The following is a 24,285-nucleotide window of genomic DNA, read 5'->3' as shown; positions in this document are numbered from 1 at the left end:
GTGGCACAGTTGGATCTGAAATCAGATAACAGGACCCATCAGTGAGGAAGAATGAAATGGACAATATCAGATCAGTACTTACCCCATGCACATTAACAACAACACTGTTAAAAAATCAGTTTGTTACGTTAACTAGACTAACTTCTAATGATTCTGTTTTTTGAAGTTGAGCACCCAAGAGCATTTGTTCTTGATAGAGGTTCCCATCTTTGAGTGAGCTGATTAAGGATGAAATATGCATACAGGGACAAAACCCCTTTCCATTTTAACTAAATTATACAGAAAACTAATAATGCTGTTATTAAAGTATATAACAAAATGATAAGAGTATTTTTCGTTTAACTTCTTTAGATGTGTGAAAGTAACATGCAACATTTGTTCTGAAAACAGGAATGTAGCATTAAGAAATACTGATCTAAAAAGTTACTGGGGGGTGCACCTAAATTAGTATACAAAAGGGGTATTACTCTGAAAATGTTGGTACAGAAAAAGGTCTTCTAAGTCTGATAAGCATGCAAAAAAGGGTACCTTTCCCGTGTAGGAAGTGCTCAGAATGTAGGCTTATTAACAGCTCTTCATTTTCAACCCTGATTAATAAAAATACATGCGTTTCAAGAGTATTAATTTATTTGGTCACCTGTGCTTCCTGATGTGCTTTTTATATTGGTAATAAAAAAAATATTTGACAATTGCTCTTGCTAGGCACAGTATGAATTATGGTAATTTTAAGAATTTTTTTTTTTAGCTGTTGAGCACTTGGTTATAAATGCATGAGGACTAGATTTCACCGCTTACCGAGAGCAATGTGAATTGTTTTGTCAATTGAATTTGGGGGATATTTTTATTTTCTTGGCTTAAATGACAATGTCTCCTTAAAAAGTATTTTAACTTTGAGAAGCATAAAGTGGTGATGATTGGTTTGTTTGAATCATCTGATTGAAGGCAAATGTTTTAAAAAAATTGGTGGAAGTTTTTCTGCTGAAGTTCATTGACAAAAGAACAAAAGCATTATAATTCAAGAGGTATGAGTCAGTTAACCTGTTGGACAACTGCTGGATTGTTTTGGTTCACTTGGTTGTGTATTGCTTTCATACTTCAACCTTTCTGTACCATTTCTCCTAATTTGATGTAAAGATTTACTTTGCTTAAGTGACAAATATAAAGTAATGTACATCATCTACTCTACACTCATGCTTTCTTCTCCATTATCTAAACATTTTTACTTGTTCTAGAGTTCAGGTGGCAGCTTTGCACTAACTAGTGTGCCTGTCTAAACCCTTTGCTAATCATGGATTTATTGTGTGTGTAGCAGCTGTACACTGACATAAAGCAAAACTATCTCACCTTTCCACTACTCGACTTTATCATGCCTTAACAGCATACTATTTCATATTAGATGGTGAATAATTTACTTTTGCAAAACTACCTATGCAAAGCAATGACAACTAATTTACCACAATGGATGGCAGCTGTTTGAATTACAATTTAATCAGCTGGTCCAGTGCACATGTTCACATGACGACCAAGTTACCGTTTACACTTACGACATCGCAGTACTTAATAGAAAGTACAACTATGAGTTTGTACCTATAACATTTGGATTAGTGCTCCCAAAACAGTACTACTACAGAGCTACACACAAAACTTCACAGTTATATGCATTCCAAAAAGGAAAACTAAATCAGCAAAACTTTTTACCCAGCTATAAAACCATTTCCTTTTTACACCATTACTTTTCACTCCCTTACAGAAAAACAAACCATTGGTGCCTTGAAGTCAACAAATGCTACGAACACAACCAATACAATTATACCTTAGGATACTGACAATCTAACCAACTATTACTCAATTATCTCACCTGTTTAAAGAAAGCTTAAACATACTAATCCTTTTCTACCTCAATGCAATGCAAATAACCACAGCAAATTAACCCTACCAATGTATACACAATTCCCCTTCCCTAGAAGTTAATCTAGTCAAATTAGAAATTACAGGACAATATGATAGTAAGTATGCTACATTAATCCAGGTTGTATAAATAATCAATGGGAAGAGCTTGAGGCATAGAATGAGGATAATGACATGGACATGCCTGGTATCTCTGAAAAAGGAATTAAACTAAACAATTGCCCTTCATTCTTTAACAGAAATGGTTACACCTTAACTTACACCATTTCTGGCACTTAAAAACGATAATATTCTAGTTTCACAGCTATATATAAACAATAGCTGCACGAAATGTTGATATGAAAATCATTCAGCCTTTTTCAAAAAAACTCAACAACAAGCACATCAGCACTTGGTGTATCCAATGATCTTTCACAAGGTACTCTGCAGTGGGCAATAATTTGGCTACATCCTTCCTGTGCCCTCTCATGTGGATCTTCTTACAATCTTTAATTCCTGCACTTAAGTAGTGAATGCCACCTCTTCTTTTCACCCCACAGAACCCAAGCTCTGGGGTTGGGGGGCATATATATGCAAAAGTCATAATTTTGACCCCCACCCCACCCCCTGGACAGGACATTAAACCTGAAAGACATATAAGCTGGCAAGGTTATAAAACTAAAACCTTGAAGTTTGCTTACAAGAGGCCTTGCTATCATGAAGTAGTAGATTACGTTGCCTAAGCAAGAAGAAAAGAGGAATGAAATAGTGTGCCAACTATATAAGACCCTCTCAATGATCAACTGATATGTTGAGTGTTCACATACCTATTATATATATTAATTAAAAATGTCCACTGTTGTGGATGAAACTCTGATGAAATACCAGTGCAGAAGAAGCAAAAAAGGCAGGACAAGAACTTCGGAGCAGAACATCCTGAAGAACGAGCTCTTCCAAGGGCTAATTTACTTGGGGCATGATGTTCGAATTATAATGTTTGGTAAAGGTATACAGTGATCAATAGTTGCCTATGGCAAATTGGCCTGCTGTGGACACATTCCTGAAACCTACAATCTAACAACTAAATAAAAGAGTAAACAGGACACACAGCCAAACCAGTTAGTAAAAAATTACAAGAAAATCCTAGCCAAGCTAGAGCTTTCACCATGTGATTCTTTAAAACCTCTTGTAAAAGAGGATAATGGGATATATGCAAATGACCCTTTAAGGACATCAGGTGTTTCAGCTATATGGCAGTTCTGAATGCCCATGACACTTATGCTGTGCTGATGAAGTCATAAAACTGAAATATGCATGCCCGCAGCTAGTGGGGTTCGGCTTTATTGGCCTGAATTTGTCCATTAACAAACTTTAAAAAGAAAAAAAGTCATGGGCATTCAGAACTACCATATAGCTGAAACACCTGGGTGTCCTTAAGGGGTCATTTGCATACATCCCATTATCATCTTTTACAATAGATTTTAAGGAATCACACAGTGAAAACTCTAGCTTGGCTAGGATTTTCTTGTAATTTTTTACTACGCTCCTGAAACAACACAATAAGCTGCTTTATCCTACTTAGTAAAAAGTGCCATCACTGGTCTGCTCAAGACCCAATTAGCCTTATGAAAACAAAAGCCATTCATCTGACAATTGAATGGACACCGGTCTGTAACTGCAAAACCTTCCTTACTAGGAGTAAGGATAACAGCTTAACCCATCTGCCTGTGGTCAAGGATGTGATGGTGTTAAAACTCGGACAATGAGCATCCAAAGCTAAAAAGGATACATTCTAGACTATTTTCAGTGCCTAGAAACAGAAGAAAACCAAGGATTATTTGACTGTTCTAGGAACAATTCAGAAACCACCTTTGAGAGAGAATGAATTTGAGAGAGAAATACGGTCACTTGACAGCCTCAGAGACCTAACATACTGAGGTGATGGTTATCAAGAACAGCGTCTTCTAGAAATATTAAATGAATTATCCTTAGTAGTCACTTTAAAGGTTTGAAATAGTATGCAACTCAGGAAATTTTTGAAACAACAGCATGTAACTCAAGAAATTCAAGCATTAAAGTGAAACTGGAATTTTAATGTATCCTGCAGATATACTATTCTCTTCAGAACTACCATATAGCTGAAACACCTGGGTGTCCTTAAGGGGTCATTTGCATACATCCCATTATCATCTTTTACAATAGATTTTAAGGAATCACACAGTGAAAACTCTAGCTTGGCTAGGATTTTCTTGTAATTTTTTACTACACTCCTGAAACAACACAATAAGCTGCTTTATCCTACTTAGTAAAAAGTGCCATCACTGGTCTGCTCAAGACCCAATTAGCCTTATGAAAACAAAAGCCATTCATCTGACAATTGAATGGACACCGGTCTGTAACTGCAAAACCTTCCTTACTAGGAGTAAGGATAACAGCTTAACCCATCTGCCTGTGGTCAAGGATGTGATGGTGCTAAAACTCGGACAATGAGCATCCAAAGCTAAAAAGGATACATTCTAGACTATTTTCAGTGCCTAGAAACAGAAGAAAACCAAGGATTATTTGACTGTTCTAGGAACAATTCAGAAACCACCTTTGAGAGAGAACGAATTTGAGAGAGAAATACGGTCACTTGACCGCCTCAGAGACCTAACATACTGAGGTGATGGTTATCAAGAACAGCGTCTTCTAGAAATATTAAATGAATTATCCTTAGTAGTCACTTTAAAGGTTTGAAATAGTATGCAACTCAGGAAATTTTTGAAACAACAGCATGTAACTCAAGAAATTCAAGCATTAAAGTGGAACTGGAATTTTAATGTATCCTGCAGATATACTATTCTCTTCAGACCTGTTTCGTAACTTTAGAAGGCAAAGCTGTGACCCAATATATCAATCATGACACACAGACACAGCTGATCCATATAATTTGAAGGGAGTATATGAGGTCTAGGGCAAGAAGATGCCTTTGGAATAGAAATGTCTCCATGAAGACCAAAATTCAGGTTCCTATGGCCTTCTATGGAGAGAGATGAACAAGTTTGACCTTTCTTTGTAGAAATATGCCAGCAGATTAGGGATGAAGGGGATAGGAGGAATGTAAAGGACCTCACCTCTCCAAGAAATCATATTTATCACCATGTACTTCAAACTCTACTGCACAGAGAAGAACTTTGGTATTGTTGTATTTTCTTGACTACCAGATCAGTTTACTTTTTTTTAAATCAGTTTGAACACTTTCTTGATATTATAAAGTGCCAGAAGGGAGCTTACACAGACAGACATTAATCACACAAACCAAGGCAAGAAGGCCCACAGAAAGTCAGCAAATCTGCTTCTACCAGAAATCTGAGACATGAAAAATTAAATAATGTGACCAAAAACAGAATACTAACACTGTTGCAGAAATCATGTTTTTCGATTTAGAACCATCAATGCTGACACAAAATAACATTAACGCCAATTAGATAAGTATCTAATAACTTGTTTACTCTGCTTATCTTCTGACTGTTCTACAACTCCTTGATGTGGGATCCATCAAATGCTTTATCAAGGTCTAAATGAGTGACAAGCCTCCTCTACATTTGCACTTAAAGCATTACCAAATAGTCTAAAATCATGCAAAGTTTTTGGACCAGCCTTTTACTAATCTGAACTCTGTTGCAAGACCATAACATTTTAATAAAGTGGTCTCTATATGATGTAACATATTCTTTCATACAGCCTGTTTAACACAGGCAAAATAACTGGCCTACAATATGAAGTAAAGCTTGCATCACAAACTTAAATAAAAGAATAACTTGCAGTATGTCTCTAACTACATAAAACAAAATTATTAGGAAATTAAACAAATGCAGTAATGAAAGAAAAATGACATTAACTACATAAAACAAAATTATTAGGAAATTAAACAAATGCAGTAATGAAAGAAAAATGACAATGGACATCTTAAGTATGAAAATATGAAGCAGACCACCATGACCTTGTCAGTAAGTTAACCTTCACCTCAGGAAGTGCCTCTCCAAGCACGTCCAGTGAAAAGTTTACCTGCATGCAATTAATCAGAAAACACTGAAACAGCAACCTTACTGTTTGCTCTAGCACAAGAATGGAATACGTAGAAACCAAAGTATCAGCGACACTCACACAGGATTATTTTCTAGCTTATTTTGAAGTTGCAAGATAATGTATTGTGTCACACTGTTCCAGGCAGTAAAAAAAAATACATTCACTTTGATATAATGCCCCGGGGGACAGTAGAAGAAAACTCTAACCTATACCCGGTGTAGTATTTGGAAAAGGTAGCTGCTTCTAGAATAGCATGGGTAGTAACAGCTTAAGGAAGGCTGGGATGGCATCAGTGACTCTGGTAGAGTGAACCCCAATTTGGCCTACGATAGGTTTGCCATGGTAAGAGTAAAAAAAAAAAAAAAAAAAAAACAATGCAATAAGCCAACCATTTAGATAAAAGTCCTCATATTAACAAGGTTTAACTTTCTTCCCTTTTGGAAGAGAGGCAAACAGCTGATCAGACTTTCTGAATTTCTTGGTCCTCGTAAGTAAAAGCTAGATGTCTAAGTACATCAAGGAAATGCAGTCCTTTCTCCTAAATGTCGTCGCTTTGAGAAGAAAGCCAGCATGTGAACAGCCCAATTCAAAGTCATTTTGGAAACTACCTTAGGCATAAATATGGGGCTATTATGCACTGATACTCTGTCCTGGTAAAAGACCTGGAGAGGTTCTTGCACATCAGGGCTTGAAGTTCAGAAAATCCTTCTGATAAAGTTAACGCCAAAAACAGCATCTTCCAAGACAGGTATGAAAGACAGGAAGAAGCAGCAAAGTTCAAAAGGAGCCAGGACTGGTTTTGCCAGCACATAGTTGAGATCCCATGGTGGAAAGGTTTTCTTTATTGTTAGTATAAGGTGAATTATTTTACTGAGGGTATGGTATAGTAGGGAGTGTCCCCATGGATAGACAGGCTGAAATAACAGAAGCGTGCACTTTTACAGAACTTGAAGCTAAACCTGATATGTAAAAGTCTCACAAGGACCATAACCACTATAACTTTCTTTGGGCCAAGGTCCTCGAATTGGCACCAGAAGGAGAATCTTTTTCATTTGTCTAGGAATGACTTACTCGTTTTAGGCTTCCTAGCCTCCTTTATAATACTTAACACTGCCTTAGAATAACTGTGCCAACCTAGAATCAGCACAAGATCGTCCAGTCCTTTTAAGTGTCACAGGGAAAGCCTGTTTTGAGTCAGCAGGTCTGCACGTTAGGGCAACACTATGTACTCCCCTTTGTCATGCTGCTCAGAAGAGGGAACCAGTACTTGGCAAAAAGGTGCATAATTCCTCATAATAATCATGGCATGAACTAAAGGAAATTTAATATCTCCCACAGGACCCATAAAGACAATAGCCAGTCTCCAGTGTCCCTTTGTCCCTCCAGAATTATCATTTGGAGAGGGTTAGGTGGGGGGGTTGTTTCAGTGTCCAGACACATACTAGCTAAATATATCATTCTATTAAGAACATAACTTGTGTCTGGGCTATGGGGACTCTGGAAATGATGGACAGAGAAACCAGCAGATAGTGCGTGGCACAAAACAATAAGCCTTTGAATATGGTGGCTCCAAAGGAGGCCTGGGTTCTGGATTGGAATTCTAAACTGTAATGCTTGGCAAAGGTATGTAAGGTAGACTTCAGTCCAGATGGCAAGGATCTGTTACTGGAAAAGTACAAATGTAAGACATCCACTTGGATAATGTAAGCTTGGAAACTGACTTTTTCAATGTTTGAGAAGGAGATAAATAATTGGTCAGGTTTCCTGAATACTCTTGTTCTGTGTAGATAGTACAGTTGTGTGATATCTTACCATAACAGTAAAATGTCCTTCCACTGTTGCAGTATTCTTTATTCTTGGGATGGCCTGCCAAGGATAGGTAAACATCCCGCCAGCACACCAAAGCCTTTGCATCTTCTGGTTGCCACTCATCAAATGTATGTCATACGTGCAAGGCGTAAGGTACATACGAGACATACGGGCACTTAATCTTCAGAACTGAAGTGCCCATGAAGTAGGAAAGCAATAGCACCTACATCCAGGAAGGGAAGAAGAAAAAGATGAAATAAAATACCCTCAGTCAGAAGGAAAACAGAAAGTAACAGGGGGTTGGAGGAAGGGATAGAATACTGCAGCAGTGAGAAGTAGGACATCTGCTGTTATTTCGAAAAATAACAGAACGACACTCAAGATTTTATTCACCAACTGTCAAGAGTGGTCCACCTCAAATAGTTATAAGGACTTTGTCTTTTCCACCTTAGACGTAGATTCTTTATTTACACTGATTCCTAATGAGTATGGACTCACACAAGTTAAACATTTTCTTCTTCTTGAGTTTTCAGACTTTACACACGTTAAAATTAATGTGATGTGTGAGCTGTTGACACTTAGTTAATGTTTTCATTTTTCAGCAACAACTTTTCCAACAAATGAAAGGTGTGGCAATGGGTATCCATGTGGCCAGCACCTATGCCAAATATTGTCATGTTTCAATGGGAGCGGTCCCACTTATTTAATGATATGAAACCATATAGGGGTCTACTTTATATCCTCGAAAACTGGAAACGTCGAATACGAATACCTCGACACAATGACTGAACAGTGAGTAAGCCGAAACGTTAAAATCGTGAAACTGAAAATCACGAAAGATGTTATTTGGCCAAGATCCCTAACACCACAGTGCTGAAATACACTAATGACGCTTTTCTTCTCCATAACATCTGTACGTACGTCTGTTTTGTCAGGATATAAACATATTTTATAAGGTCAGGTAAAGTTTGTAATATTAATTTAGGTTACACATAAATGTTTAGTTTAACTTATATAGAAACTTTACCTGACCTTATAAAAATGTTTATATTCTGAAAAAATAGACGTACGTACAGATCAGATATAAACATATTTTATAAGGTTAAAGTTTGTACTATTAATTTAGGTTATACATTATTTTTTACTGTAACTTATACAGAAACTTTACCTAACCTTATAAAAATGTTTATATCCTGAGAAAATAGACGTACGTACAGATCTTACGGAGAAGAAAAGCGACGTTAGTGTATTTCAGCACTGTGGTGTTAGGGATCTTGGCCAAATAACATCTTTCGAGAGTTTCAGTTTCGTGATTTTAACGTTTTGGCTTACTCAACGTTCGATCATTATGTGTCGAGGTATTCGTATTCAATGTTTCCAGCTTTCGAGAATATAAAGTAGACCCACCATATAGATGCAGAATATTGTTCTATAAATGATTTGTGGATGACCTCTTCCTTATTTGGCAAGGGTCTGAATTCTGAGTTTACAGAATTTCATCCATTCATCATTAGTACCAATAACTTTTTGCATTTTAAGCCAGAACTATCTTCCTCCATAATCAACTTCCTAGACATAACTTTAAGTAAAAATGAGCTTGCACAAATAAATACCTCAATGTATAGGAAAGAAATACAAAGAAACAATTATCTACAGAGGACCAGCATGCATCCTTCACACATTTATAAAAATATAGTACGAAATCTGTGTTTAAGGATAGCCAGGCTTAAAACTAGAGAGACTAAAATGAATTTAAAATTACATACAACAGCAAGCAAATTTAAGGAAAGAGGACACAAGTCATGCATGGTAGACAGCATACAAAAGGATATTTTAAATAAAGATGACAATTTCCAGAGCTTGTTTCAACACTTCAGGACAAAGCAGTCACTAATGATTATGACCTGTAACAGTAACACTCCTAAAATAAAAAATAATAAAAAATATTATATCTAGATATTGGCCAATTTTATTGCAAATACCAGAACTACGCACAGCAGTCACTGAGCAACAATCTTTCAATTTTAAAAGATCAACTAATCTAAAAAATATGCTTTGTTAGAAAGAACAACCGACTAATCATTTTCAAAGTAACATACATTGAACATTTACTTGGAATAACTGCATCCACTGTAGTTCTATAAATACATAAGAGACCATTTTACATGCAGTGATACATAAAACCTTTACTATCTTATCATATGGCAATTGCAATTCCAAGAATTTAATTTATTTAGCAACTTGCAGTAAATGTTCAGCCTACTATATAGGAAAAACTAATAGGAAGCTTAAGGAAAGAATAAGTCAACATTTATCAGAGATTAAGAGGCAAATTTTAACTATATAAACATATACATTAAAGAGATCAAACTCATGCCTTTAAGTTTATTTAAAAAATTATTTTACAACTCATAAGGGGGGAGGGATATTACACTCCTAATTGAACAAGAAGAGCTCCAATGGATCCTCAGATTTAAAACATACATCTCTTCTGGAATAAATTATATAGTTCCTATTAAGCCCCATCTAAAGCATCTCCATAACCAGATACACTGACTTTACTAAGTTATAAATATTAAAAACATGTTTTTAATATTTATAACTATCACCATACCTTATTACCGCAAACGCAACACATTTTATGCATCCATTTGTTTACGTAACCATTCTTTCAGAAATGCATTCTTTAGTGCATAGATCATCTTCTTCTTTCGGCTGTTCTCGTTAGGGGTCGCCACAGCGGATCATCTGTTTCCATTACTTCCTGTCCTCTGCATCTTGCTCTATCACACCAACCACCTGCATGTCCTCTCTCACCACATCCATCATCTTAGGCCTTCCTCTTTTCCTGTTACCCTCATCCTTAGCATCTTTTCCCAATATACTCAGCATCCCTCCTCAGCCCATGTCCAAACCAACGTAATCTTGCCTCTCTCTGGCTTTGTCTCCAAACCTTCCAACCTGGGCTGACCCTCTAATATACTTATTCCTAATCCTGTCCACCCTCGTCACACCCAGTGCAAATCTTAACATCTTTAACTCTGCCACATCCAGCTCTAACTCCTGCCTTTTTGTCAATGCCACTGTCTCCAACCCATATAACATAGCTGGTCTCACTACCTTCTTGTAGACCTTCCCTTTCACTCGTACTGGTACTAGTCTGTCACAAATCACTCCTGACACTTCTCCACCCACTCCATCCTGCCTGTACTCTCTTCTTCACCTCTCTTTCACACTCCCCATTACTCTGAACTATTGATCCCAAGTATTTAAATTCATCCACCTTCTACTCCTTGCATCCTCACCATTCCTCTATCCTCCCTCTCATTCACACACACATATTCTGTCTTAGTCTTGCTGACCTTCATTCCTCTTCTCTCTAGAGCATATCTCCATCTCTCCAGGGTAGTCTCCACCTGTTCCCTTCTCTCACTACAGATCACAATGTCATCTGCAAACATCATAGTCCACAGGGACTCCTGTCTGATCTCGTCTGTCACTGTCCATCACCACTGCAAATAAAAAAGAGCTCAGAGCTGATCCTTGATGTAATCCCACCTCCACTTTAAATGCATCCATCACTCCCACTGCAGACCTCACCGCTGTCACACTACCATTGTACATATCCTGCACCACTCTTACATACTTCTCTGACACTCCCGCCTTCCTCATACAATACCAAAACTCCTCTCTAGGCACCCTGTCATATGCTTTCTCTAAGTCTACAAAAGCACAATGCAACTCCTTCTGACCTTCTCTGTACTTCTCCATCAACAATCTCAAAGCAAACATCGCATCTGTAGTGCTCTTTCCCAGCATGAAACCATACTGCTGATCACTAATCATTATGTCCCTTCTTAACCTAGCTTCCACTACTCTTTCCCATAACTTCATGCTGTGACTGATCAATTTAATCCCTCTGTAGTTACTACAGCTCTGAACATCACCCTTATTCTTAAAAATCTGTATCAAAACACTTTCTCCATTCCTCAGGCATCCTCTCACTTTCCAAGATTTCATTAAACAGTCTGGTTAAAAACTCCACTGCCATTTCACCTAAACATCTCCATGCTTCCACAGGTATGTCATCTGGACCAACAGCCTTTCCAGTCTTCATCCTCTTCATAGCGATCCTTACTTCCTCCTTGCTAATCCATTGCACTTCATGATTCACTATCCCCACATCATACAACCTTCTCTCCCTCTCATTCTCTTCATTCATCAGCCCCTCAAAGTACTCTTTCCATCTGCTCAACACACTCTCCTCGCTTGTGAGTGTTTCCCTCTTTATCCTTTATCACCTTTACCTGCTGCACGTCTTTCCTAGCTCAGTCCCTCTGTCTAGCCAATCGGTACAGGTCCTTTTCTCCCTCCTTAGTGTCCAACTTTTCATACAACTCTTCATATGCCTTATCCTTAGCCACCTCTCTGCCATGCACCTCATCTCCTTATACTCCTGTCTACTTTCTTCATCTCTCTGACAATCCCACTTCTTTGCCAACCTCTTTCTCTGTATACTCTCCTGTACTTCCTCATAGTGCTTAGATACTAAGCAAATATGTGACTTGTTACATCATGTGACTTATTACATCATGTGATTGATTTTACTTATTTAAAGCATTCCAGTTTCCTAATATTACATGTCTGAGGAAGCCTAAGGTGAAAGTGTACTGCTACTGAATTAGCGCAGTTTGGAATTTTATGCGTGGTTTTGAACTTTATACCTTTGTCTCTACCTTCTTGGATTTTATTTTACATATCTTGGATCTTACAGAACTCTGTCAACTTTGGAACTCATTAAATGTACTTTTAAGCTGTTCATGGTTCAAGACACTGGTTGTTTTTTGATTTGACTAGTTTCTACAGTGCCTGACTGGTCACCACACTAATACTAATTACTTACATTTTGTACTTCTGCTGTTATAGTAAACTCATACACAACTGTACTGTCCTTCCTCATCACTGTTGCACTTTTTTTTATTCTTGGAAGAGTACAAAAGCTACTGTACAGAAAGCGAGGAGGAAGCCACAGAAAAGCCATCCAAAAACCCATTTAGGATGGCCCTAGCAAAACCTGCCCTGGCCCTAGAAATGACATCCAACTTGCAATGTTTGGTGAATATGTGAACATAAGACCAAGTAACAGCTCTCAAGATGGATCTAGTATTAACAGGTTTGAAAAAGCATCAGATGAGGCCACTGCCCCAGTAGAATGAACATGAACAAAAGAGGAAAGCTGTTTGCCATGAAAAGGAAAGAAAAAAATGGCCTTAGAAATCCAGGAGGAGGTTTGCTTAGATACTATCAAACCCAATTTCCTGGCATGAAAGAAAATAAAAAGCTACTCAGATGTCCTGAAATGTTTTGTCTTGTCCAAGTAATATGTGAGTTGTCCAAGTAATATGCGAGTTGTCTATGTAAATCCAAGGTGAAGAACCCTTCACTAGATTTCTGTGGAGAAGGGAAAAAAGAAGGAAGGTGAATGGACTGATTCAAAGACAAATCATAAAGCACCTTGGGCATAAAAGGAGGAAGACACTCTAATGCTGTGAAAGAAACAAGAAAAGTGGAAACACCATGAGTGCTTGAAGTTCACAGACTCTCTTGGCAAAAGTAAAAGCCACCAACAATACAGTCTTTCAAGTATAATGCTGTAGGGAAGAAAAAACTGCAGGCTCGAAAGATGCCTGCATCAACTTCTCAGGGACAAAATTTAAGGCCCCAAGAAAGAGGACCAGGCTTTCTTGGAGGTTAAACATGAAGGACACCTTTTAAAAATTGTTTGACTTCAAAACTAGAAGCCAAAAGTGGATTCAGAGGTAGAAAAATGAAAACGGCTGCAAAATGAACTTTAACAGATGAATATGCCAAGCCAAAACTGAGCAACTCACACAAATAAGGACCATTTGAACCCCAGAAGTAAAGGTGCCAGGTCAAGCTTGAGACACCAGATGAAAAGATCTTTTCCATTTAGTCACGTCTGTTTTCTTGTCTCTTGCAAAACCCAATGCGCATCCTCAGAAAACTGGTGCATAAAAGCAATCAAAACCCTATCACCCAAAATGTCAGCTGAGGGGTGGTGGCAAGTGAGGCTGAATGAGAGATTCCTTGTCTTGTGTGTGAGATCATCCATCCTGTGAGGTAACTTATGATGTTTGGCCCTGGCCAGATGAAACAGGAGAGGGAACCAGTGTGTATGGGCCAAAAGGGAGTCAACAGCAAGATTTTGGGTGTGTCCCACCTGATCTTATGCAGGACCTTTTGTATCAGAGAAAGAGGGGATAGGCATACAGAAACATCCCCTTCCAGAAAAAAGTAATGGAGACTACTTTCCAAGCTAGAGGGCCTTGCACTTGGAACTGGGGAAGTTGTTTGTTCTTGGCCGATGCACAATGTCAAAAAACATCTCCCTGTGAAGCATCCATTCATGAGGATTTGTCCTGTACCTGCTGAAACAGTCTGCCACCAAGCTGTGTTCTGAAGGAATGCAGACCGCTACAACAATCAAGTAAGGGTAGACTCCAAAATTCCAAGCCCGAAGAGCCAGCCTACAAAGAAGGCAAGATTTTGTATCCCCTTGCTTGTTGATGTACCACATGACTATGGTACTGTATATAAAACCTTTACAAGATCTGGAACCCAAAAAGGAGTGAAAAGCTTGGATAGCTAGACGTAGAGCCCTCGTCTCCTTGTTGCTGATATGATCTGCCAGTTGTTGATGGGACCAAAGACCTTGGACATTGAGGTTATTGAAGAAGGCACCACAACTGTGACTGGAGCATCCGTGTACAGCTCCTAAGTAGGGAAAGGAACCTGAAAAGAAAGACCTGGATTCAAAGGAAATCTGGTGAATCCATCAGCAGAGCTCAAGAGATACTCCAGAGGGTGGCAGTGCTGGAGCGAAGCAGTCTTGAGATGCCAGTGAAATTTCTTCATGTGGAATTTGACAAAGAGAACCATGGGAATGGTGGAAGTCATGTACCCCAGAGAAGTTCTCTTACATTAAGGATTGGAAGAGGAAGAAAAGACTGGAAATAAGTCAAAGAGAGGACCTTGGGAGGTGGGGGACAAGTTGAGATTGGAATTATCTCAATCCTGCAACCCAGGTACAGTTATAGCCTGAGAGGGAGTCAACACAGACTTTTTGAGTGAAGTGCAGATCCTGAAACAAAAGCTGCTGAAAGGGGGGCCTGATTAAAAAGGTCACCCAAACAAGGGAATATTTGAATTTCCTGAAGTCTGCAGAAGGCTACTAGAGGGGCAAGACATTTGGTAAAGACCCTTGGAGCTGTAAAATGGCCAAATGGCAAAGCAGAGAACTGATAATGAGAGGAAGAAATGGAAAAATGGAAACATTTCCTGAAGACAAGGTGACCAGAAATGTGGAGGCAAGCACCCTTCAAATCCAGGGATACCAGAAAGGTTTCAGGAAGCAACAGAGGGAAATTTGCCTCAAGAGACAACATCCTGCAAGAATGAAGCTTGAGGAAGGTGTTGAGAAAAAAACAGATCTAGAATGGGTTTTCCATGACCCCTCCTACCTGGCAGCCAGAAACATCCTGGAAAAAAAAAACTGTTCCCTGTCGAGACAAGAGGAAAAGAATGATGGTTCCCTGTGCAATCAGATCCTTAAAACACAGGAAAATTTGGCAGCTAACAAGGAGGAGGCTGAAGAAGTCATGACAATGAAGGAAGGGACTTCCAAACCATAAAATAACAATTTTGGATAAAGGAAAGTAGCCAAGTATCAGTAACTAACTGTTGCTAAACGGGAAACAAAAAAACCTGAGGGACAGAGGAATCTGGCTGAGGGGTAGGAGCTGTTGAATGTCAAACTGAAGCACATTCATCAGGGAAAGAAAGCTCTTGACTCTTAGAACCCTGAAAAGGTGTGTCTGGAAAAACTCTCCTAGAAGCCCTTTTGCAACTTATAAGACTGTTTAGACTGCCTAAGAACAAAGGAAGGCCTGGAATGACAAGAATAGACAAACATTTGTTTCAAATCCTATATAATGTTACCCTTATCCTGAAGGGTCTTAACAATTCAGCCGCAACAGTACCAAAGAGATTCTGGTCGTCTAAGGGGGAATCCAATAATTTATCCTTGTTGTCAACAGGCAGAGCCTGGAAGCGCAACCAAGAATACCTCTTCATAACTGATCCAGATGCAGCTGCCCAAGAGAAGGCATCAACAGCATCAAAACCACATTCGTTTGGGGTCACTCCGCTCCCCTACCCCCATTCCCACCCACCCCTCACTTTTCTTACACTTACTAACCTAAACCACACCTTTCTAACTCTTAATCCTATAACCTGCAGTTACCTCATCCAACTCACCCGCAATCAATTATGTTTTTTTTTTCATTTTCTCCCCTCCCACCTCACTATTATTTTCATCCCTCATACAACACTGTCACCACATCACTGTATCAGTACATTTTTCTCTCTCTAAACTGCAGACACCAACCTGCCCATATTTTTCTATTTCACCATGTTAGTTATCACCACTCTTTTGAGAAACTCGCTCCTTCTCATTATCCTCTACCTAGCCTCCTACTCATTGACCTCTACCTAGCCTCTCACTCCACTTCCTTCATCACATCAAACATAACACACTACCCCTCTCCTACACTCCCCTACTTTTACATACCACACAAACCCAAATATCTATTTTCACATCTGTTCTAACCTCTACACTAATTCTAACATATTGCTCTTCCACTACAAATATGTCCATATCCCAGTCCTCCTTCCTATCCAGATTTCTTTCGACTAATATCCAAGCTCAAATTCTCTCTCCTTCTACACTCACTAACAGAAATCAAACTCCAAGCTGACATGCATCCTAACCCAGGACCTACAGAGCTACTCCCACCCCACCCAAGAACACCCACCACACCTGCTAATATTGCTCTCCACCTTCTTCCTATAAAAATTCCAAATCAGACTTGCTCATAACTAAATTTAACCTCAAAGTATCTCACAAAACTAGTGAATTTCATGTAGCCCTAACTACCTACACTCTTGATATAGTAATTATTACAGACACATGGCTAAAACCCCACATTAAAGATGAGGACATACTTACTAGTGGTTATATTAGACAAGATGTACTGAACATGTGTGGTAGAGGCATTGTCATCATGTATAAAAATTTCCTCAAAATTGAAAAATGAATCTGTACTCTCCCCCAGATCTATCAGAAGCAGAATTTCTAACTACCTGATATGAAGTAAATCCACATAAAATCATCATAATTATTGCCTCTTACCTACCACCAGGAAATAATCTACCTACCATTAAAGTCTTCTATCTTGGGCATCCTCTACTTTCAACCAAGAAACTATAGTGCTTGGTGATTTCAATTTGGACTGGCAATCCTGCAAATCTGACAACCTCTCCAATTTTATCAATTTATTCACTTTCACCCAAACTATAAACTTCCCCACTAGAATCGATAAACACACCAGGAAAGAATCTATTCTAGACTGGATACTAACCAGTAAGCCCAACTTTGTCCACCAGGCTGGTGCCTCTCAGATTCTCTCAATGATCCCTCCCCCCTACCTTTCTTCTAAGGAAATGCATTCACTCCCCCTGTAATGTCATTTTCAAACATAAGCAACAAAAGAAATCTTTCCCCTACCATCTTAAATTCCCTACTGCAAAACTGCAACTGGTCACCTCTAAAATCACTACCTAGACCAAGCTGTACAATATTTTAATGATACCTTCCTCAACATCCTTAATAACCTCGCTCCAACAAGAAAAATTCACTCCAAAACCAAAAACCTATCTTGGATAACCAAATATGCTAAATCTCTTATTAAACAAAAGGATAGAGTCTGGACAGCTCATCAAACCTCCAAAACCTCAGAAAACCACACCTCTTACAAACAACTAAGAAACCTAGCTAAGAAGCAAATATCTGACAAAAAAATCTTAAAATTTCTAGCTTGTCAGCAAAAACACAAATAACCCACAAAAATGTTGGCAAAACCTTAACTACCTCCTCATCCCTGGCAAAACATCTAGCCCTGCGCCATCTACAACAAATGGCACTGAATGTATAGCATCCCAATTTAGCTCTCATCTCATCACAACTATCGCCTCACTTTTAAACAACAAATCTAACCAACTCCTTACAATGCCTACCTCTAACTCTAAACCCAACTACTTCTCTTTTAAACCCATACAAATCTCTTATATCAAAAAACTCCTATCAAAACTAAAAGCTACCTATCTAGCAGCTGACCAACTCCCTAATGCCTTCTTAAAAACTGCTGCAAGCTCCATCACCAATCCCGTATCTATCCTAATCAATTGTTCCATTGCAGAACAATACGTCCCCATAGTATGGAAAATAACTTGTATCATCCCCTTCCACAAGGGAGGCCCATCTAAAGATCTCTCTAATTATTGGCCCATTGCCATTCTCTCACCCCTAGCCAAAATCTTAGAGAAATGTATCCATAAGCAGCTCCTGGACCACCCTCACTACAAATAATCTCGTATCTAGTTCACAGCACGTCGTCTGTCCAAAACACAGAACATCCACAGCCCTCACAACTTTCACTAACCACATCAACCTCTTCAAAAACAATGGACAACTAGTCTCTACTATATTCCTTGATATGTCCAAAGCTTTTGATATGGTATCCCACCAACTACTACTCAACACTCTAGCATCCTTCAACATCAACTCTACAGTTCTCAACTGGTTCTTTAGCTACCTTACTAAACAGGCAACTAAATGGGATAATAAACTCTCCACACTCCTCCCAGTCTCTGTTGGGGTTCCTCAGGGTTCCATCCTTGGCCCTCTCCTTTTTATTATACTCACAAATAGTCTAAACATTGCCGCTAAATCTGCTTCTATTATTCAATATGCTGATGACACTACTCTTATTTGTTCTACTCCCACACCCCAAGAACTCCAAGATAAACTGCAAAAGTCATTTCTAGATACTGAAAATTATCTAAATGATCTTCAACTCATCCTAAATCCAAACAAAACAAAATTAATGATCTTCACTAACAGGAAATCCAAAGCAAAACCACCTCCTCTCTCCATCTACTCCACTAATGGCACTACAATAGAACCAGTTAACCAAACAAAACTACTTGGTGTCATGATAGACAACAACGTAACATTCAATAAACACATCACTCACAATAAAGTAAGTTCACATCAAACCTGGTGCTCAATATAGGGTCAAACCTTACCTTACTCAAAATGCTAGACTAGCCACAGCCATATCCTACCTTCTATCTACTCTTCTCTACTGTTCTCAACTTTTCACTAACCTGCACAAGTCTGATTTACATCTACTTGATTACTGCTATAACAAAATAGCAAAATGTGTTGCTAATATACCCAACAGGACCCATCATTGCCTTGCTCTTCAAAAATTACACTGGCTTGAATTTCCCAATCTGTTATTGCTCAATCAGCTCACCACTGCCCACTCCATTACCCAAAAACCTGAAAACTGCCCTGCACTCTCCAACCTAGAGCAACAAAATGCCAACCCCAGGACCCTTAGATCATCCGATAAACTTATACTCAAGGTTACAAAGTCCCATAATTACTTTGGTGACTCTCTCTTCTCCTTCAAAGTAGCTAAACAGTAGAACCTATTACCCCAGAATATCTTAAAAACACACAGATTGTCACAGCTTAAAAAAACTCCTAAAGGAATGCCTTACTCAACAATGGCTATGCTCCTGTAATACTCCTTGCTAGTTTCTCATGCCTTCGATCAAATATTTTCTATTCTATCTTCTTGTCTTACTTCTACCAAATGAAAACACCATAATGGTTTTTAGTTGTATATATCTAATGAGTTTCATATTACTGTCTGTAATAAGGCTTAAGAAATTTAATGTTTTCTGTTTTACATTCACCTTTTTGTAAATTGTGATCATTGGCAACTGCCAAACATTTTGTATATTATTTGTAAATCTTTTAATATTTTTTGTAATCTCTTTGTACTATTGTTATGGAGCTCATCTCCCTGGGTCTCCTATGAAAACGGGCTACTTGCCCAGCCGGACTCTACCCGGTTAACAAATGTAAAATAAAATAAATTAATAGAATGATGACTCACCTGAGAAGCAGAACTCAAAAGGGAAATAGCAGAGATCTTACCCCCTGAATCAGGCAAAGCAAACAGAATGCTCCAATTATCCCTTCTAGGATAACATGTAAACTAAGGTAATAGTAAGAAAAAAGAAAGGAAGAGAGACCAACAAGGAACGTATCTGTAGAAGGCTTGGTAGTGGAACCAACTTGGTGATTGTCTTGATGAACAAACTCAAATGTAGCATTTGGAATGGCAGCAAAGTTCTGAAAATTAGGCACTCGTATATCATATATGTACCTTATACTTTGCACATAGAACATACACCTGATTTACAGGCTTTGGTATGTTGGCTATGCTCACCAGGATATCCCAGAAGTAAAGAATACCATAAAAGTGATAAGGAAGGACACAAAATCTGAGTTGCCTGTGTCCATCTAAGCAGTGCAGCTGATATTCTCCTGTGTTGGAATGATTTGGAAAGAAATCTGGGAGATTAATGGATTGTTTCAATTTTGCCTGTGTGGCTACTTTGGGTATAAAGGAAGAATTAGTCCTCAATATTACTCTATCTACATGAAAAATAATGTACAAGGCCTTAGATAAAAAAAAATGCCTGGAGCTCTGAAACTCATTTGGAAGAAATACTGCCTTCATGAAGGTGGGTTTTCTAAGACAAACTTAATATCAGTGGAGGCAGCTGAATCAAAGGGGAAACATTTCTCCACAATACAAGTTCCACTGGGGGAGATAGGCAAGCTAAAGGTGGTCTAGAATAAAAAAAAGACTGCTTTCAAAAAGGATTTACATAGTTTGTGTGAGGTTAAAGAAGAAGTGATAAGAGTATAGGGTAGGTAGATGAACTTTCACTGAGGATTAAGTGGCTCCTTTTTTAAATATGTCTATTATAGAAAGGTTAACACTTAAGTTATAATGGTTGAGAAATGGTCTATTTTTTGTTGAGTAGCGCAAACAGCAAACCTTTTCAATTTTCCTTTATAAATCTTTCTAGTAGAGGGCCTTTATGAAGCACTAATCACGCTGACCACTTCAGAAAGTAACAAAGGGTCCATGGTCCTCTGCAGAAGTGGAGAAACCAAGTGGTCAGGAGAGGTGGCCTGGATGGGTGGTACAGCAGAAGACAGTGCTGAGGAAGATAATGGGTTTTCTGTTGAGATAAGTCCACAGCAAGGGGAACAAAATTTGGCAAAGCCACAATGAGGCTTTGAGAATGACCTTGGATGTGCATATTTTGCCTTCCTGGAGAAATCTGATTATGAGTGGGAATGGGGGGAGAAGCACATGGGGGACCTAGGGGACAAACATGGAGGAATGAGTCTCTTGGAGATTGTCCCTCCTGGGGAGAATAATGGAGAAAAACCTGCACAATTAGTGTTTAAAAGTGATGCAAAGAGATCAAGACATGGTCTCCTCCCACTTTGGGAAAATCCAAAGTGCTACAGAACTGTTGTGAGACCATTTGTGTGGAGAAAGACTTATTTTTGCAACCTATCCTCAATCACACAAAGCCCCCAGTATATGCATTGCTATGAGAAAGCAATAGTGCAATGACCCATTCTCAAACCCTTGTTCCTTTCTCTGCATAGAGTGTAAGCTTGGGCTCCTTCCTTACTTGTGTACCATTTTACTGCCATGTTGTCTGAATCAATGGATATTGCATCTTGGTAGAACACATCCTGAAATGCCTGCAACACTAGGAATACTGCCGTCTTATTCAAAATGTGGATTTGTGATTTTACTTTTTGTGGAGTCCACATTCCTTGGACCATCCTGTCTAAGAAATGCATACCTTTCCACTCCAGTAAGGATGGATCCATAGTTATTGTGGCAGTGGAAATAAGTTAGACTAAATGGGTTTCTATACAGACACTGTTTGTATTTATCCACTACAAAAGTTATTTGATGTAGTCTTGCAGTATGTGACATGGGCCGAGTTACTTGATTCCACTGACCCCTGAGAGTCCATTGTAGAAGCCCCCATGTTTTCTTTTTTCTTCTCTAGATGATCTAGGCTATCTGGCTCTTTGTCCTTTGCCTTTTCCCCGATTACATCAAATTTAAGTAAACCTTTAAGTATCAAGTTCTAAATTTAGCCTATAAGCACCAAGTTATTTCTTCTATTCAAGAGAGTATAAATGCTGAACGTTTTGCAGAAAGAACAATCAGCATCCAAATGCCTTACCCCAAGATGCACAATGCACTCATCATGTGGATCTTGGGGAAGGATTTTATGTTCACAGTTCTTAAAACTACAGGCCTTAGTGTCCTTCTCCATACTGAAAAACTAGACTCACAAAATGTACAAGGCTGACTGAAAAAAAATATCCAAAAATTGTGAACACCAACTAAAATACAATTGTCTGACTAGCATAAACTAAAAGCTGAAAGGGCAATCAAAGAATTTTTTTTTATACAAAGACAAGGGAAGGGTACAAGGGATGGAAAGTTAATATAAATGTAAGATCAATCAAGAAACTGATTTAATGATAGGACTCCTGGCACTAATCTAACTAGGAAAATATAATAAAGGCTAGAAACGCTACAGACCTGTTGGAAAAATCCAAAAAACCCCTTTCTGAAACTCGAGTGAAATGCAGACACATTAAAACACAATGGTGGCAACTAGATAATGGAGCTTCAAAAGAGGAGCAAGGGTTTATGAGATAAGGATGAAGCTTGAGCAAGCAAAGAGTATTGTTACCAAGGGAAAATATGCCAGGGTGACCAGTCCCATCAGTTCCACTGTTCGGACGGGACCACACTAAATCAGTGGTTAGGAAAGAATGTTTTACTAAGTATGCACTTTATTATTTTACTTATTTACCCTTCAAATGCCAAACAGCTGTTTTGCTAACAATATGCATACAATGCATACATTCCTAGAATTAGTTTTAAGTAATTATTCATGTAAAAGCCTATGAAAGAATTTGCAAAAGAAAAACAAAACACTGAATTAGATCAAGTATGAAACACACATGACGTTCAATATTTTTAAAGTCTTATCACTGCATTTTAACCGAGTGTGTGTGCCCTTGAATCAACCATGAAATGATGTTACGAGGAAGAGCTGGCTTAATGGAATAACCACCTGGTCAACAGAGTGCGATAAATTAATCATTAAAAAAATGCATGTCTGCTATTACAGATGGAAAATCAAAGGACTAAAGATTATGTATAACATCAAGTTTATTACCTCACTTCCTCTTAAAAGTAAACCTTTAATTTACCTTTTTCTTTTGAAAGGTGACTTTGGCATGTCTGCTACGGGGATCATCTGTTCTCCTGGTCGAACCCACATAATGGGACCGTCATCACTCTCTTTGCGACTTTCAAGTTTAAGACTTGAAAAAGTCCCCCACGGCAGTGTACACTAAAGTCAATAACAAATAAGATTTTAGTTCAACACAACACTTACACAGCTACAATAAAAAACTAATCAGACAAGAAAAACCTAACAAAAACAAAGAATAAATCTTGGCTGTACAATGCAAACGTTTCAAACAGTTCAGAGAAAAAGTAATTAGGCCCTAAATAACAGAATGAGGAGGGATTAACGGACAAAATATTCAATGCATAGATGTGGTATTCTAAAAAGTGCACAGAATAAGCCTAAACATTATTCAGACAAAAAACAGCACAGCAAGGCAAGATTTGACATATGCTACATTGGAATCAGTCTGCCTATACTTGGCAGAACATATGCAAATGTCATTCTGCCTGAATACTAATGCTAACACAAGTCTCAAAGATAACCATACTCAGTACAAAAGCAATCAGTAAACATGGGGCAGCAATGGAGCTTCAGACATCCACCAAAAGGCTGTACGGCCCCCCAGCCAAGGCAAAGGAAGGTTACACATATATTCTAGTGTTGACATCAAGCTACCAAACTAATTCCTACATACAGCACACCACAGAAACTTGATTAGACACACAACTGTACACACATTGTTCTGCACAATTTGAAGTCAGACAATACATATGATCTGAAACTAGGAAGAAAAACACAGAAAATACATGCAGAATTCTTCCCTTAAACTGCTGTTGCTGGCTCCTATACAGATGTGTACCTGCCCTCCAGCAATGCATTTAAAAATAGGATGCCAGTTAAGTTACTAATGGAAAACAAGTCTATAAGGAGATATAAATGGATTCCAGAATGCAGGAATGGGTAAGGAGCTGCACAATCCAGATTATGCAGTTGTGTACACAGTCTGCTTCAATGCTTGCTTACAGAAACATTGTTGAAAATGTATACATACACACGTACAGCAGCAGGTATGAGTGCTGAATGGACCATAGACACCACTTGTTGCCAGGCTGAACTGAAACACTGTAGAAAATAAGTGCACAGACATACATATGACAGTATGTCCAAATGCTGAATAAGCCACAGACACATGATGCCAGGCTGAAC

The 24,285-nt window shown here is 38.5% G+C and overlaps 1 protein-coding gene across 1 annotated transcript in view; it reads right to left on the bottom strand.

Annotated features, from left to right (window-relative positions):
* RSBN1L (round spermatid basic protein 1 like) overlaps nt 1-24,285 on the bottom strand; it is a 1,493,418-nt gene that overhangs the window by 422,732 nt on the left and 1,046,401 nt on the right. The window contains exon 5 of the mRNA XM_044088563.1: nt 23,096-23,238. Within this exon, the coding sequence (XP_043944498.1) occupies nt 23,096-23,238 (143 nt within the window). The remainder of the gene's footprint in view (nt 1-23,095; nt 23,239-24,285) is intronic.

The sequence above is a fragment of the Protopterus annectens genome, chromosome 11.part0 (assembly GCF_019279795.1).
Source record: "Protopterus annectens isolate FY-2018-M chromosome 11.part0, PAN1.0, whole genome shotgun sequence".
Taxonomy (NCBI): domain Eukaryota; kingdom Metazoa; phylum Chordata; order Ceratodontiformes; family Protopteridae; genus Protopterus; species Protopterus annectens.
The sequence above is the reverse complement of the archived record's forward strand: the minus strand, read 5'-3'. Positions and strand labels throughout refer to the sequence as shown.